This window comes from Amblyomma mixtum, chromosome 8 (genome assembly GCF_055824585.1).
Source record: "Amblyomma mixtum isolate Tamu chromosome 8, ASM5582458v1, whole genome shotgun sequence".
In the NCBI taxonomy this organism is placed as follows: Eukaryota; Metazoa; Arthropoda; class Arachnida; order Ixodida; family Ixodidae; genus Amblyomma; species Amblyomma mixtum.
In genome coordinates this window covers 134,193,445-134,206,877 of record NC_143019.1, presented here as the reverse complement: position 1 = coordinate 134,206,877, position 13,433 = coordinate 134,193,445, and the positions used below count along the sequence as shown (strand labels likewise).

The 13,433-nt window shown below is 48.4% G+C and overlaps 1 protein-coding gene across 1 annotated transcript; it reads left to right on the top strand.

Moving 5' to 3' along the window:
* Positions 1–11,930: 11,930 nt before the first annotated feature.
* On the top strand, positions 11,931–12,970 carry LOC149334530 (uncharacterized). Its single transcript, XM_089556259.1, has 2 exons — positions 11,931–12,633; positions 12,717–12,970. The coding sequence occupies exon 1, from the start codon at positions 11,984–11,986 to the stop codon at positions 12,611–12,613; it is 630 nt and encodes a 209-aa protein (XP_089412385.1). The 5' UTR covers positions 11,931–11,983; the 3' UTR covers positions 12,614–12,633; positions 12,717–12,970.
* The last annotated feature ends 463 nt before the right edge of the window (positions 12,971–13,433 follow it).

Below are 13,433 nucleotides of genomic sequence, written 5' to 3'. Positions count from 1 at the left end.
GACCTGCCAGAATTTACTTTCGCGAAAGTATGAACATGTTTCTGGCCATTCAGAAAGCCGCTGCTGAGCCTCCGGAGTGGCTCTCAAGACTAGAGCCGCTCTGTACGTTGCGTGAATTTTAATTGGACGAAGCCAGATTTATGCTGGCTGACCACAAGTAGTTTGTACATAGTTATTATCTTTTGTTGATTGTTTGTGTTGTCCAGTTTTGTGTGTCAAAGCCAGGCAATAAAGAAAAAAAAAAGCAGTCGTGGCGTAGTGGCTAAGACGCCCGTCTCGGCTGCGGGGGGTGGGGTGTTCGACTCCCACCGCCGGTCACTCGCTGGTTAAAAACTGAGTACAAGTGCCTGTGGACTGTGCACTTGGGAAGCTCCGCTGCATGGCGGTGCACACAGCGGGCTCGGTTGCAAACCTGAGCCTGTGTATAAGTGTCACAAGCCTTAATTAAACGAAAAATCGTGGAGCTTTCTTTTTTCTTTTTTTTTCAACGCGCTCTCTGGTTAGAGAAACAAGTGATTTTTTTTTTGCAGCTTACCCCAAAGATTACCGCCCATGATTTTTATGGTTTCAGTTCCATATGATTTTGCCCATGGCGTGGGAAGGTGTAGCCCCCATTTCTGAAACTAATATACCGCCAGCGCCAAGAGACGTTTTAGTACACCGCAGCTGAAGGTCCTGTAACAACATTCAATTTTGCTATCAGTGTGACTGACAGGCGCAACACATTTTATTTCGCGCCTTTTGCCTGACATGTATCTTCCTGGTACTGTCGGTCAGCAGAATTGATACATGGCGGACATTTCTGCCCCATGTCTATTTGCCGCCTCTCCCTTTTGTCCCCTTTATTTGTAAATGTCCTAAGCGTTATTTATTATTTTTCTTTTTTTCCTTCCCCATTCATTGCCGAATGGATGACGGCGAAAAAAAAGAGCTTCACGGCATGACCAGGGTGCTTGTTTCCCATTTGCGGAACATGCTGAGTGTGTCGCATGTAATTTCACAGGTCTGATTTTGGCAAAGCATATATGTTGGTAGCGATAGTCAAAAATTACTCAGTGAGCACTGGAGGACTTCGCCGAGTGTGTCATGTCAGTATAACGTAACCGTGACATCAGATGTCGAAATTAAAGCTTGGCTTATGACTTTTTCGAAAGTTTTGTAATAACTGAACAGTTATTATGTATGTTATCGCGGAGGTCTCCGTCTTAGCCGGGCCGTTTTCTCGGCAATACATGTAGTGAGGCTCAGGGCAGGCGAACACTACATGTTGTTTTTCCTGCACTGCTATGGCAAATAGGCAATTAAGCGAAATGTCTGCCATTATGAAGAAAGGATTGCGAAGCATGAAGTTGACATTTCTTGAAGCAATTGCAGGCAGAGGAAGCAGGGAGTCTTGTCCCTTCACCGCCCCTCTTTCCAAGGGTCTATGCGGTAAAGCCGCAGTGTTTAAAGGCACCAGTTCAGTCCTGCGGCAGCATTTTGTGCTCGCTCAGTACACATTTGTTTCACTCTGTGCTTCTGAAACTTAAGTTCATTTTATTTTTACCTATACAGCTGCTGACGTTAGGAAGCAATGTGTCAGCTGTTTGCTCTAACCTGGCATTGACTGCGAGCCGTGGCCTACCTAATGCGCCGCTCAGAGAAGTAGTGTGGCAGCGGGAAGAGCGCTAGTCATTGGAGCGCCTGTCTTGTAGAAAAAAAAGTACAATAGATGATAACACCTTTTTTTTAATTCCACAAGTGAATATACAGCCGAAGTTCGCAAGTGGAGGAAAAAAGAAACGCTGGAAATGTTCGAAGGGTGACATCGTGTTAAGGGTGCCATTCGAGCGATGGCATATACAAAATGTTTGAAAAATAAATACCGCATTTTCGCAGCAAAAAAGCAGCGCTTACACGAGACAAAGAAGTGTGGGGATGCGACGCGTTTGCCGCCGCCTCTGATTTAAAGAGAAACTGCATAGGTTTTGAAATACACGAGCTTGAGAGGGTAGAATGTGTGAAACTTGCAGGTAAAGCATGCGAAGTCTTTTTGGTTTAGCGCTTGAAATAGTGAAGTAGTCCCTGATTCAAATCCGGACGACCTTTAAGGTTCTCCGCAGCGCACAACGCCAAGTTGGGGGGGGGGGGCGCATGATGACGTCATCGAAGGTATCGGTATACATTTCCAACGCGCAAACGCCTGCTTTGAAGGAAACAAAGGAACGCCATCGAAGGCAAACCCTGCCGAGAGTTGATTGGCAGCGTCTAACGAGTCAGGGCAGGGTGTGGCTGACGACAGTGGTAATTTAAGGCAGACCTTCCGTGACGTCACGCTGAACTTACGTGCACACCTCCAGTGCATTGAGCAGAAGCGCAAAATTCAATCGTCCATTACGTAACTACTTCAAATGCTAGTGCAAAAACACTTGGCATGCTTCACGTAAAGCCTATTTAGATTCGAATCCTTGAATATCGCGAAATTCTCAAAAAAGTGCTGCAGTTGCCCTTTAAGCGCTGTTTTTCGCCACAAGATCTGGCATTAACCAGCAACACTTTTTACCTTGTTATTTCACGTTCTTGCCCATTTTCCACGCGTCGTAAAATGGCTTTTCCGCCTTTCACTTGCAACGACAGAAAAAAACGGTAAAAGAATGCTCACAGGGTATTGATCCGTCCATCTTTCGTCTGCCCGCTTGAAATGTCGCCTCCGGCCACTCCGAGGCGCTTCAAATCCCAGTTGAAAGAAGTCCATTCACAAACTTGCTCCGTGCCGAAAAGAAAATGTCTCTACGATTACACTTTCTCATTAGTGGTTTTGAACGTTACAAAACTTAGAAGCCCCTACTAACACGGGTGTGGGGCATGCTCGGACGTTTCCTCGTTGTGGGTGACGGCCAGGTCACGTTAACCGCGAGTTTCCCCAGCCCTATACGTAGACGCTCACACCAGGAGCTAGCCACATGCAGTTCCGCTGTTAAACTTGTAAAGGGTTTCGGCTTACCATTCACACTTAGCTGCGCAAAAAAAAAAAACGAGGACCAAAGCGAACAAGAAGACACAACACAAGCGCAGACTATGAACTGAATTTTTATTCACGAAAGGGAAGCTTTTAAAAGTGTTAGAAGTTACAAAATCGAAACACAGCAATCACTACCACGCGTGCAAAGGAAACCTATGACGTGTCATTCCTGCTTGAAATACGAACACAACAACAGGATAACAAATGCAGTCACATCAAGCCAACCCCCCATACTGTCTGCTCGTGCTTAATAAACTGCGCAGAAAAGGAACCTCCTTTTCCTGCAGGCTGACCGACTGTGATGCGCACAGAGCTGCGTAGACGGCCGGCGTTGTTGGAAACGTCGACAGGTGTGCTTGGCGAGTGCTCGAAAAATTTGCCAGGAACACGAGCAGTGGCAACAGACGTGAGCTCTGCTGCACATGTTGAACAATCATTGCGAAGTGTAGTGCGTAGGCCAAGCAGGACCCAAGGGTACGCGCTCAATCCAGTGTGAAGGGAGAACCAGCGCTATAAGCGAAGCCTTCAGTTGCCAAGGAAAGCCGTCGACCTTAGAAAATCTGGTGGTAAAAGATCGTCTTGATGTTATGGACGGGTAGGTTGGCGAATAATGCGAAGTCGAAATGACGACCACGGTCAGAAGTAATGGCGGAACGAGCACCACATCACCAGTTATCACCACGTGACGGCCGCCTACAACATGAAAAGCGTCGCGCATGGACGAAGCGTCAGTAAGCCGGTTTAAGCGGTCACGGGTGGCGCTGCGCTAGCTTGTCTGACGTCACGCCTGGAAAGGAGGAAATGTCTTATCGCCGAGAAAAATGCTTTTATATGTCAAGGATTAATCACCGCAGTCGTGGGGTAGTGGCTAAGACGCCCGTCTCGGCTGCGGGAGGTGGGGTGTTTGACTCCCACCGCCGGTCACTCGCTGGTTAAAAACTGAGTACAAGTGCCTGTGGACTGTGCACTTGGGAAGCTCCGCTGCATGGCGGTGCACACAGCGGGCTCGGTTGCAAACCTGAGCCTGTGTATAAGTGTCACAAGCCTTAATGAAACAAAAAATCGTGGAGCTTTCTTTTTTCTCTTTTTTTTCAACGCGCTCTGTGGTTAGAGAAACAAGTGATTTTTTTTTGCAGCTTACCCCAAAGATTACCACCCATGATTTTTATGGTTTCAGTTCCATATTATTTTGCCCATGGCGTGGGAAGGTGTAGCCCCCATTTCTGAAACTAATATACCGCCAGCGCCAAGAGACGTTTTAGTACACCGCAGCTGAAGGTCCTGTAACAACATTCAATTTTGCTATCAGTGTGACTGACAGGCGCAACACATTTTTTTTCGCGCCTTTTGCCTGACATGTATCTTCCTGGTACTGTCGGTCAGCAGAATTGATACCTGGCGGACATTTCTGCCCCATGTCTTTTTGCCGCCTCTCCCTTTTGTCCCCTTTATTTGTAAATGTCCTAAGCGTTATTTATTATTTTTCTTTTTTTCCTTCCCCATTCATTACCGAATGGATGACGGCGAAAAAAAAAGAGCTTCACGGCATGACCAGGGTGCTTGTTTCCCATTTGCGGAACATGCTGAGTGTGTCGCATGTAATTTCACAGGTCTGAATTTGGCAAAGCATATATGTTGGTAGCGATAGTCAAAAATTACTCAGTGAGCACTGGAGGACTTCGCCGAGTGTGTCATGTCAGTATAACGTAACCGTGACATCAGATGTCGAAATTAAAGCTTGGCTTATGACTTTTTCGAAGGTTTTGTAATAACTGAACAGTTATTATGTATGTTATCGCGGAGGTCTCCGTCTTAGCCGGGCCGTTTTCTCGGCAATACATGTAGTGAGGCTCAGGGCAGGCGAACACTACATGTTGTTTTTCCTGCATTGCTATGGCAAATAGGCAATTAAGCGATATGTCTGCCATTATGAAGAAAGGATTGCGAAGCATGAAGTTGACATTTCTTGAAGCAATTGCAGGCAGAGGAAGCAGGGAGTCTTGTCCCTTCACCGCCCCTCTTTCCAAGGGTCTATGCGGTAAAGCCGCAGTGTTTAAAGGCACCAGTTCAGTCCTGCGGCAGCATTTTGTGCTCGCTCAGTACACATTTGTTTCACTCTGTGCTTCTGAAACTTAAGTTCATTTTATTTTTACCTATACAGCTGCTGACGTTAGGAAGCAATGTGTCAGCTATTTCCTCTAACCTGGCATTGACTGCGAGCCGTGGCCTACCTAATGCGCCCCTCAGAGAAGTAGTGTGGCACCGGGAAGAGCGCTAGTCATTGGAGCACCTGTCTTGTAGAAAAAAAAGTACAATAGATGATAACACCTTTTTTTTTAATTCCACAAGTGAATATACAGCCGAAGTTCGCAAGTGGAGGAAAAAAGAAACGCTAGAAATGTTCGAAGGGTGACATCGTGTTAAGGGTGCCATTCGAGCGATGGCTTTGTGTTCAGAAAGGAAAAAACAGCGCTAAATTCTACATAGACCACAAAGAAAGACGGACAGGACGGGCGCTGACTCCAACTAAGTTTATTGAAAGCCACATGTAGCATATATATAGCCCGAAGAAGCATATAAGCGCCCGTCCTGTCCGTCTTTCTTTGTGGTCTATGTAGAATTTAGCGCTGTTTTTTCCTTTCTGAACACAATGTCACACCAACTAGCCCAGCAAAAGGTACTGTTAATCGAGCGATGGCATATACAAAATGTTTGAAAAATAAATACCGCATTTTCGCAGGAAAAAAGCAGCGCTTACACGAGACAAAGAAGTGTGGGGATGCGACGCGTTTGCCGCCGCCTCTGATTTAAAGAGAAACTGCATAGGTTTTAGAAATACACGAGCTTGAGAGGGAAGAATGTGTGAAACTTGCAGGTAAAGCATGCGATGTCTTTTTGGTTTAGCGCTTGAAATAGTGAAGTAGTCCCTGATTCAAATCCGGACGACCTTTAAGGTTCTCCGCAGCGCCCAACGCCAAGTTGGGGGGGGGGGCGCATGATGACGTCATCGAAGGTATCGGTATACATTTCCAACGCGCAAACGCCTGCTTTGAAGGAAAAAAAGGAACGCCATCGAAGGCAAACCCTGCCGAGAGTTGATTGGCAGCGTCTAACGAGTCAGGGCAGGGTGCGGCTGACGACAGTGGTAATTTAAGGCAGACCTTCCGTGACGTCACGCTGAACTTACGTGCACACCTCCAGTGCATTGAGCAGAAGCGCAAAATTCAATCGTCCATTACGTAACTACTTCAAATGCTAGTGCAAAAACACTTGGCATGCTTCACGTAAAACCTATTTAGATTCGAATCCTTGAATATCGCGAAATTCTCAAAAAAGTGCTGCAGTTGCCCTTTAAGCGCTGTTTTTCGCCACAAGATCTGGCATTAACCAGCAACACTTTTTACCTTGTTAATTCACGTTCTTGCCCATTTTCCACGCGTCGTAAAATGGCTTTTCCGCCTTTCACTTGCAACGACAGAAAAAAACTGTAAAAGAATGCTCACAGGGTATTGATCCGTCCATCTTTCGTCTGCCCGCTTGAAATGTCGCCTCCGGCCACTCCGAGGCGCTTCAAATCCCAGTTGAAAGAAGTCCATTCACAAACTTGCTCCGTGCCGAAAAGAAAATGTGTCTACGATTACACTTTCTCATTAGTGCTTTTGAACGTTACAAAACTTAGAAGCCTCTACTAACACGGGTGTGGGGCATGCTCGGACGTTTCCTCGTTGTGGGTGACGGCCAGGTCACGTTAACCGCGAGTTTCCCCAGCCCTATACGTAGACGCTCACACCAGGAGCTAGCCACATACAGTTCCGCTGTTAAACTTGTAAAGGGTTTCGGCTTACCATTCACACTTAGCTGCGCAAAAAAAAAACGAGGACCAAAGCGAACAAGAAGACACAACACAAGCGCAGACTATCAACTGAATTTTTATTCACGAAAGGGAAGCTTTTAAAAGCGTTAGAAAATACAAAATCGAAACACAACAATCACTACCACGCGTGCAAAGGAAACCTATGACATATCATTCCTGCTTGAAATACGAACACAACAACAGGATAACAAATGCAATCACATCAAGCCAACCCCCCGTACTGTCTGCTCGTGCTCAATAAACTGCGCAGAAAAGGAACCTCCTTTTCCTGCAGGCTGACCGACTGTGATGCGCACAGAGCTGCGTAGACGGCCGGCGTTGTTGGAAACGTCGACAGGTGTGCTTGGCGAGTGCTCGAAAAATTTGCCAGGAACACGAGCAGTGGCAACAGACGTGAGCTCTGCTGCACATGTGGAACAGTCATTGCGAAGGGCAGTGCGTAGGCCAAGCAGGACCCAAGGGTAGGCGCTCAATCGAGTGTGAAGGGAGAACCAGCGCTATAAGCGAAGCCTTCAGTTGCCGAGGAAAGCCGTCGACCTTAGAAAATCTGGTGGTAAAAGATCGTCTTGATGTTATGGACGGGTAGGTTGGCGAATAATGCGAAGTCGAAATAACGACCACGGTCAGAAGTAATGGCGGAACGAGCACCACATCACCAGTTATCACCACGTGACGGCCGCCTACAACATGAAAAGCGTCGCGCATGGACGAAGCGTCAGTAAGCCGGTTTAAGCGGTCACGGGTGGCGCTGCGCTACCTTGTCTGACGTCACGCCTGGAAAGGAGGAAATGTCTTATCGCCGAGGAAAATGCTTTTATATGTCAAGGATTAATCACCGCAGTCGTGGCGTAGTGGCTAAGACGCCCGTCTCGGCTGCGGGAGGTGGGGTGTTCGACCCCCACCGCCGGTCACTCGCTGGTTAAAAACTGAGTACAAGTGCCTGTGGACTGTGCACTTGGGAAGCTCCGCTGCATGGCGGTGCACACAGCGGGCTCGGTTGCAAGCCTGAGCCTGTGTATAAGTGTCACAAGCCTTAATTAAACAAAAAATCGTGGAGCTTTCTTTTTTCTCTTTTTTTTTCAACGCGCTCTGTGGTTAGAGAAACAAGTGATTTTTTTTTTTTTGCAGCTTACCCCAAAGATTACCGCCCATGATTTTTATGGTTTCAGTTCCATATGATTTTGCCCATGGCGTGGGAAGGTGTAGCCCCCATTTCTGAAACTAATATACCGCCAGCGCCAAGAGACGTTTTAGTACACCGCAGCTGAAGGTCCTGTAACAACATTCAATTTTGCTATCAGTGTGACTGACAGGCGCAACACATTTTTTTTCGCGCCTTTTGCCTGACATGTATCTTCCTGGTACTGTCGGTCAGCAGAATTGATACATGGCGGACATTTCTGCCCCATGTCTTTTTGCCGCCTCTCCCTTTTGTCCCCTTTATTTGTAAATGCCCTAAGCGTTATTTATTATTTTTCTTTTTTTCCTTCCCCATTCATTGCCGAATGGATGACGGCGAAAAAAAAGAGCTTCACGGCATGACCAGGGTGCTTGTTTCCCATTTGCGGAACATGCTGAGTGTGTCGCATGTAATTTCACATGTCTGATTTTGGCAAAGCATATATGTTGGTAGCGATAGTCAAAAATTACTCAGTGAGCACTGGATGACTTCGCCGAGTGTGTCATGTCAGTATAACGTAACCGTGTCATCAGATGTCGAAATTAAAGCTTGGCTTATGACTTTTTCGAAAGTTTTGTAATAACTGAACAGTTATTATGTATGTTATCGCGGAGGTCTCCGTCTTAGCCGGGCCGTTTTCTCGGCAATACATGTAGTGAGGCTCAGGGCAGGCGAACACTACATGTTGTTTTTCCTGCATTGCTATGGCAAATAGGCAATTAAGCGAAATGTCTGCCATTATGAAGAAAGGATTGCGAAGCATGAAGTTGACATTTCTTGAAGCAATTGCAGGCAGAGGAAGCAGGGAGTCTTGTCCCTTCACCGCCCCTCTTTCCAAGGGTCTATGCGGTAAAGCCGCAGTGTTTAAAGGCACCAGTTCAGTCCTGCGGCAGCATTTTGTGCTCGCTCAGTACACATTTGTTTCACTCTGTGCTTCTGAAACTTAAGTTCATTTTATTTTTACCTATACAGCTGCTGACGTTAGGAAGCAATGTGTCAGCTATTTCCTCTAACCTGGCATTGACTGCGAGCCGTGGCCTACCTAATGCGCCGCTCAGAGAAGTAGTGTGGCAGCGGGAAGAGCGCTAGTCATTGGAGCGCCTGTCTTGTAGAAAAAAAAGTACAATAGATGATAACACCTTTTTTTTAATTCCACAAGTGAATATACAGCCGAAGTTCGCAAGTGGAGGAAAAAAGAAACGCTGGAAATGTTCGAAGGGTGACATCGTGTTAAGGGTGCCATTCGAGCGATGGCATATACAAAATGTTTGAAAAATAAATACCGCATTTTCGCAGCAAAAAAGCAGCGATTACACGAGACAAAGAAGTGTGGGGATGCGACGCGTTTGCCGCCGTCTCTGATTTAAAGAGAAACTGCATAGGTTTTAGAAATACACGAGCTTGAGAGGGAAGAATGTGTGAAACTTGCAGGTAAAGCATGCGATGTCTTTTTGGTTTAGCGCTTGAAATAGTGAAGTAGTCCCTGATTCAAATCCGGACGACCTTTAAGGTTCTCCGCAGCGCCCAACGCCAAGTTGGGGGGGGGGGGGCGCATGATGACGTCATCGAAGGTATCGGTATACATTTCCAACGCGCAAACGCCTGCTTTGAAGGAAAAAAAGGAACGCCATCGAAGGCAAACCCTGCCGAGAGTTGATTGGCAGCGTCTAACGAGTCAGGGCAGGGTGTGGCTGACGACAGTGGTAATTTAAGGCAGACCTTCCGTGACGTCACGCTGAACTTACGTGCACACCTCCAGTGCATTGAGCAGAAGCGCAAAATTCAATCGTCCATTACGTAACTACTTCAAATGCTAGTGCAAAAACACTTGGCATGCTTGACGTAAAACCTATTTAGATTCGAATCCTTGAATATCGCGAAATTCTCAAAAAAGTGCTGCAGTTGCCCTTTAAGCGCTGTTTTTCGCCACAAATTCTGGCATTAACCAGCAACACTTTTTACCTTGTTAATTCACGTTCTTGCCCATTTTCCACGCGTCGTAAAATGGCTTTTCCGCCTTTCACTTGCAACGAAAGAAAAAAACTGTAAAAGAATGCTCACAGGGTATTGATCCGTCCATCTTTCGTCTGCCCGCTTGAAATGTCGGCTCCGGCCACTCCGAGGCGCTTCAAATCCCAGTTGAAAGAAGTCCATTCACAAACTTGCTCCGTGCCGAAAAGAAAATGTGTCTACGATTACACTTTCTGATTAGTGCTTTTGAACGTTACAAAACTTAGAAGCCTCTACTAACACGGGTGTGGGGCATGCTCGGACGTTTCCTCGTTGTGGGTGACGGCCAGGTCACGTTAACCGCGAGTTTCCCCAGCCCTATACGTAGACGCTCACACCAGGAGCTAGCCACATACAGTTCCGCTGTTAAACTTGTAAAGGGTTTCGGCTTACCATTCACACTTAGCTGCGCAAAAAAAAAACGAGGACCAAAGCGAACAAGAAGACACAACACAAGCGCAGACTATCAACTGAATTTTTATTCACGAAAGGGAAGCTTTTAAAAGCGTTAGAAAATACAAAATCGAAACACAACAATCACTACCACGCGTGCAAAGGAAACCTATGACATATCATTCCTGCTTGAAATACGAACACAACAACAGGATAACAAATGCAATCACATCAAGCCAACCCCCCGTACTGTCTGCTCGTGCTCAATAAACTGCGCAGAAAAGGAACCTCCTTTTCCTGCAGGCTGACCGACTGTGATGCGCACAGAGCTGCGTAGACGGCCGGCGTTGTTGGAAACGTCGACAGGTGTGCTTGGCGAGTGCTCGAAAAATTTGCCAGGAACAGGAGCAGTGGCAACAGACGTGAGCTCTGCTGCACATGTGGAACAGTCATTGCGAAGTGCAGTGCGTAGGCCAAGCAGGACCCAAGGGTAGGCGCTCAATCCAGTGTGAAGGGAGAACCAGCGCTATAAGCGAAGCCTTCAGTTGCCGAGGAAAGCCGTCGACCTTAGAAAATCTGGTGGTAAAAGATCGTCTTGATGTTATGGACGGGTAGGTTGGCGAATAATGCGAAGTCGAAATGACGACCACGGTCAGAAGTAATGGCGGAACGAGCACCACATCACCAGTTATCACCACGTGACGGCCGCCTACAACATGAAAAGCGTCGCGCATGGACGAAGCGTCAGTAAGCCGGTTTAAGCGGTCACGGGCGGCGCTGCGCTAGCTTGTCTGACGTCACGCCTGGAAAGGAGGAAATGTCTTATCGCCGAGGAAAATGCTTTTATATGTCAAGGATTAATCACCGCAGTCGTGGCGTAGTCATTCTGCTTCCGGCGGCCGAGCTGAACGGATCGCAGGGTCATGGGCTCCAGCGGAGCAGCGATAGCGGCCTTTGACGGCCGCGGAAACAGGATCGATGACTGCGGTGATAAGGATTACCAGATTATTTTGCCGACACTGCCAACAGGACGTGTTGTTTTCAACACCGTTTTTCTTCACGGCGACGTGCGAGCGAGGCCGTTCCGGGTCGAGGATTTCCGGGACGCCCTGGCCGAGACCGGTATGCTCCCCGACGTGGTCGCGTTGGGGGCGTACCAAATCAACCACGTGTGGGCGGTTACCCTGCGGAACACGGAGGCAGCAAAGAAGTTGCTCGCCTTCAACGAGCTGCAAGTTAAGAAACGCCGCTGCCTCATTATCGACCCGGAAGACCAGCAGGTAAAGCTGCGGCTACACTGGATGCTTCACGGTGTGTCCGACGACGGCATCCGGACGGCATTCGCGGCGTTTGGCAAAGTGACCGACGTTACGCGTGAGTGGTGGCGGATACAAGGCGTCAATGACAAGAGCTCAACGACAAGAACGGTCCTACTGAAGTTGAAGCCCGGCTTGAAAGTGGATGACCTGCCACACCAGGTACGTGCGCCGGAGAGTTGGCTCTTGTCGTAGCGCCTGGGCGTCCAATGCAGTGCTTGCGCTGCCATGGTACAGGCCACGTGCGGCGTGAATGCAAGGTTCCCCGCTGTACGAAATGCCGGCGGTACGGCCACGCGGATAATGAGTGTGTCCTTACTTACGCGGTGGCTACGGGCGGGGCGTCGAAAGACGACTCTGCGGAACTCCTGATGGATGTAGTCGAGGCTGAAGAATCTGCGAAAGGCATAGAGGAACCCGAAACGCAAGCAGGATTGACGGGCTCTTCGGGACCCTCCAGCAGCGATGCCGGACGCAAGCCTGAAGGGGCAGAACCTACTAGAAAGGAGACGAAGGCGTCGAGCGGTGAAGTAAGCGTGCCAGCGTTCCAAGAAACCGAGCCAGCGTCTCTGACCGAGGAGAACCTTGACCAGAGCGGCGCCCGCACGACCGGCGTCCCTGCCCCAGCGAAGCGGCCACACGCCCAGACCGGAACCGAAGACGACAAGGCGGAAGCCCCCAGCGTCGAAGAGCCGCCGGCAAAAACGACCCAAGGACGGCGGTCGTCCATCCGGCTACGATCAAATGTGTCGACGGAGAGGAGAGCCCTTGACAAGCCGCCCCCGCTGCCAGGCCTGGCACCAGCACCGGATGGCTCCGGTGTCAATGATGTCGTCTAGCCAAGCGCTAGACGTGAAGGGTAAGCACCATGTCCCCGGCCTCTTTCTTCTGCATTAAAATGGCTCATGCGTTCCCCATGAAAGTCGGTACACTTAATGCCAGGGGACTGGCAAGTAAGAAGAAGCAGAGCCAGGTGTACCGCCTTTTAACTGAGCACGACATTGACGTCCTGGCAGTGCAGGAAACGAAAATTGACGGGGAAGAGGAGACCGGGGACATGGTGAGACGTTTCACGTCTAGGTTTTTTGCAGTTGTCGCCCACGCTGTAGGAACGTCTGCGGGTTGTGTCATCTTTGTAAAGAATGTACCGGGACTTGAGGTTCAGGCATATACGGCGTGTCCTTCGGGTCGATTTGTTTTGGTTGACCTCCTGTACGACAAAATATATTGGCGCATCATTTGTGTGTACGCCCCAAATGCGGTGGATGAGAGGACAGCGTTTTGTCAACGCGTACAAAAGCACTTCAGTTGTGAGAAATGCCTGATCGTAATGGGTGACTTGAATTGCGTCCTGAGAGGCTGTGACAAAACCAGTGCAACGGCATTTAGGGACAGAAGCACTGAAGTACTCTCAGAAATTATAGACACGTGCAACCTCGATGATGTGGCCGAGTGTTTAGAAGGCGAGCGTTGTGTGAGACTCACCCATTTTCAACGGTCAAGCCATGCACGGCTAGATCGCATTTATGTGTCACCGAACGTTATTTCAAAATGCAGTAGCTACAATGTAGTACCGGTATCATTTTCGGATCATTGTTTAGTGAAGTGTGGGATAGGGACAAAGAAACGAGGAAATCAGTTTTCTTGGGAGATGTGGAA

Excerpts from the sequence above, each read along its gene's own strand:
- LOC149334530 (XM_089556259.1), top strand. The coding sequence starts at position 11,984 with ATGCAGTGCTTGCGCTGCCATGGTACAGGCCACGTGCGGCGTGAATGC.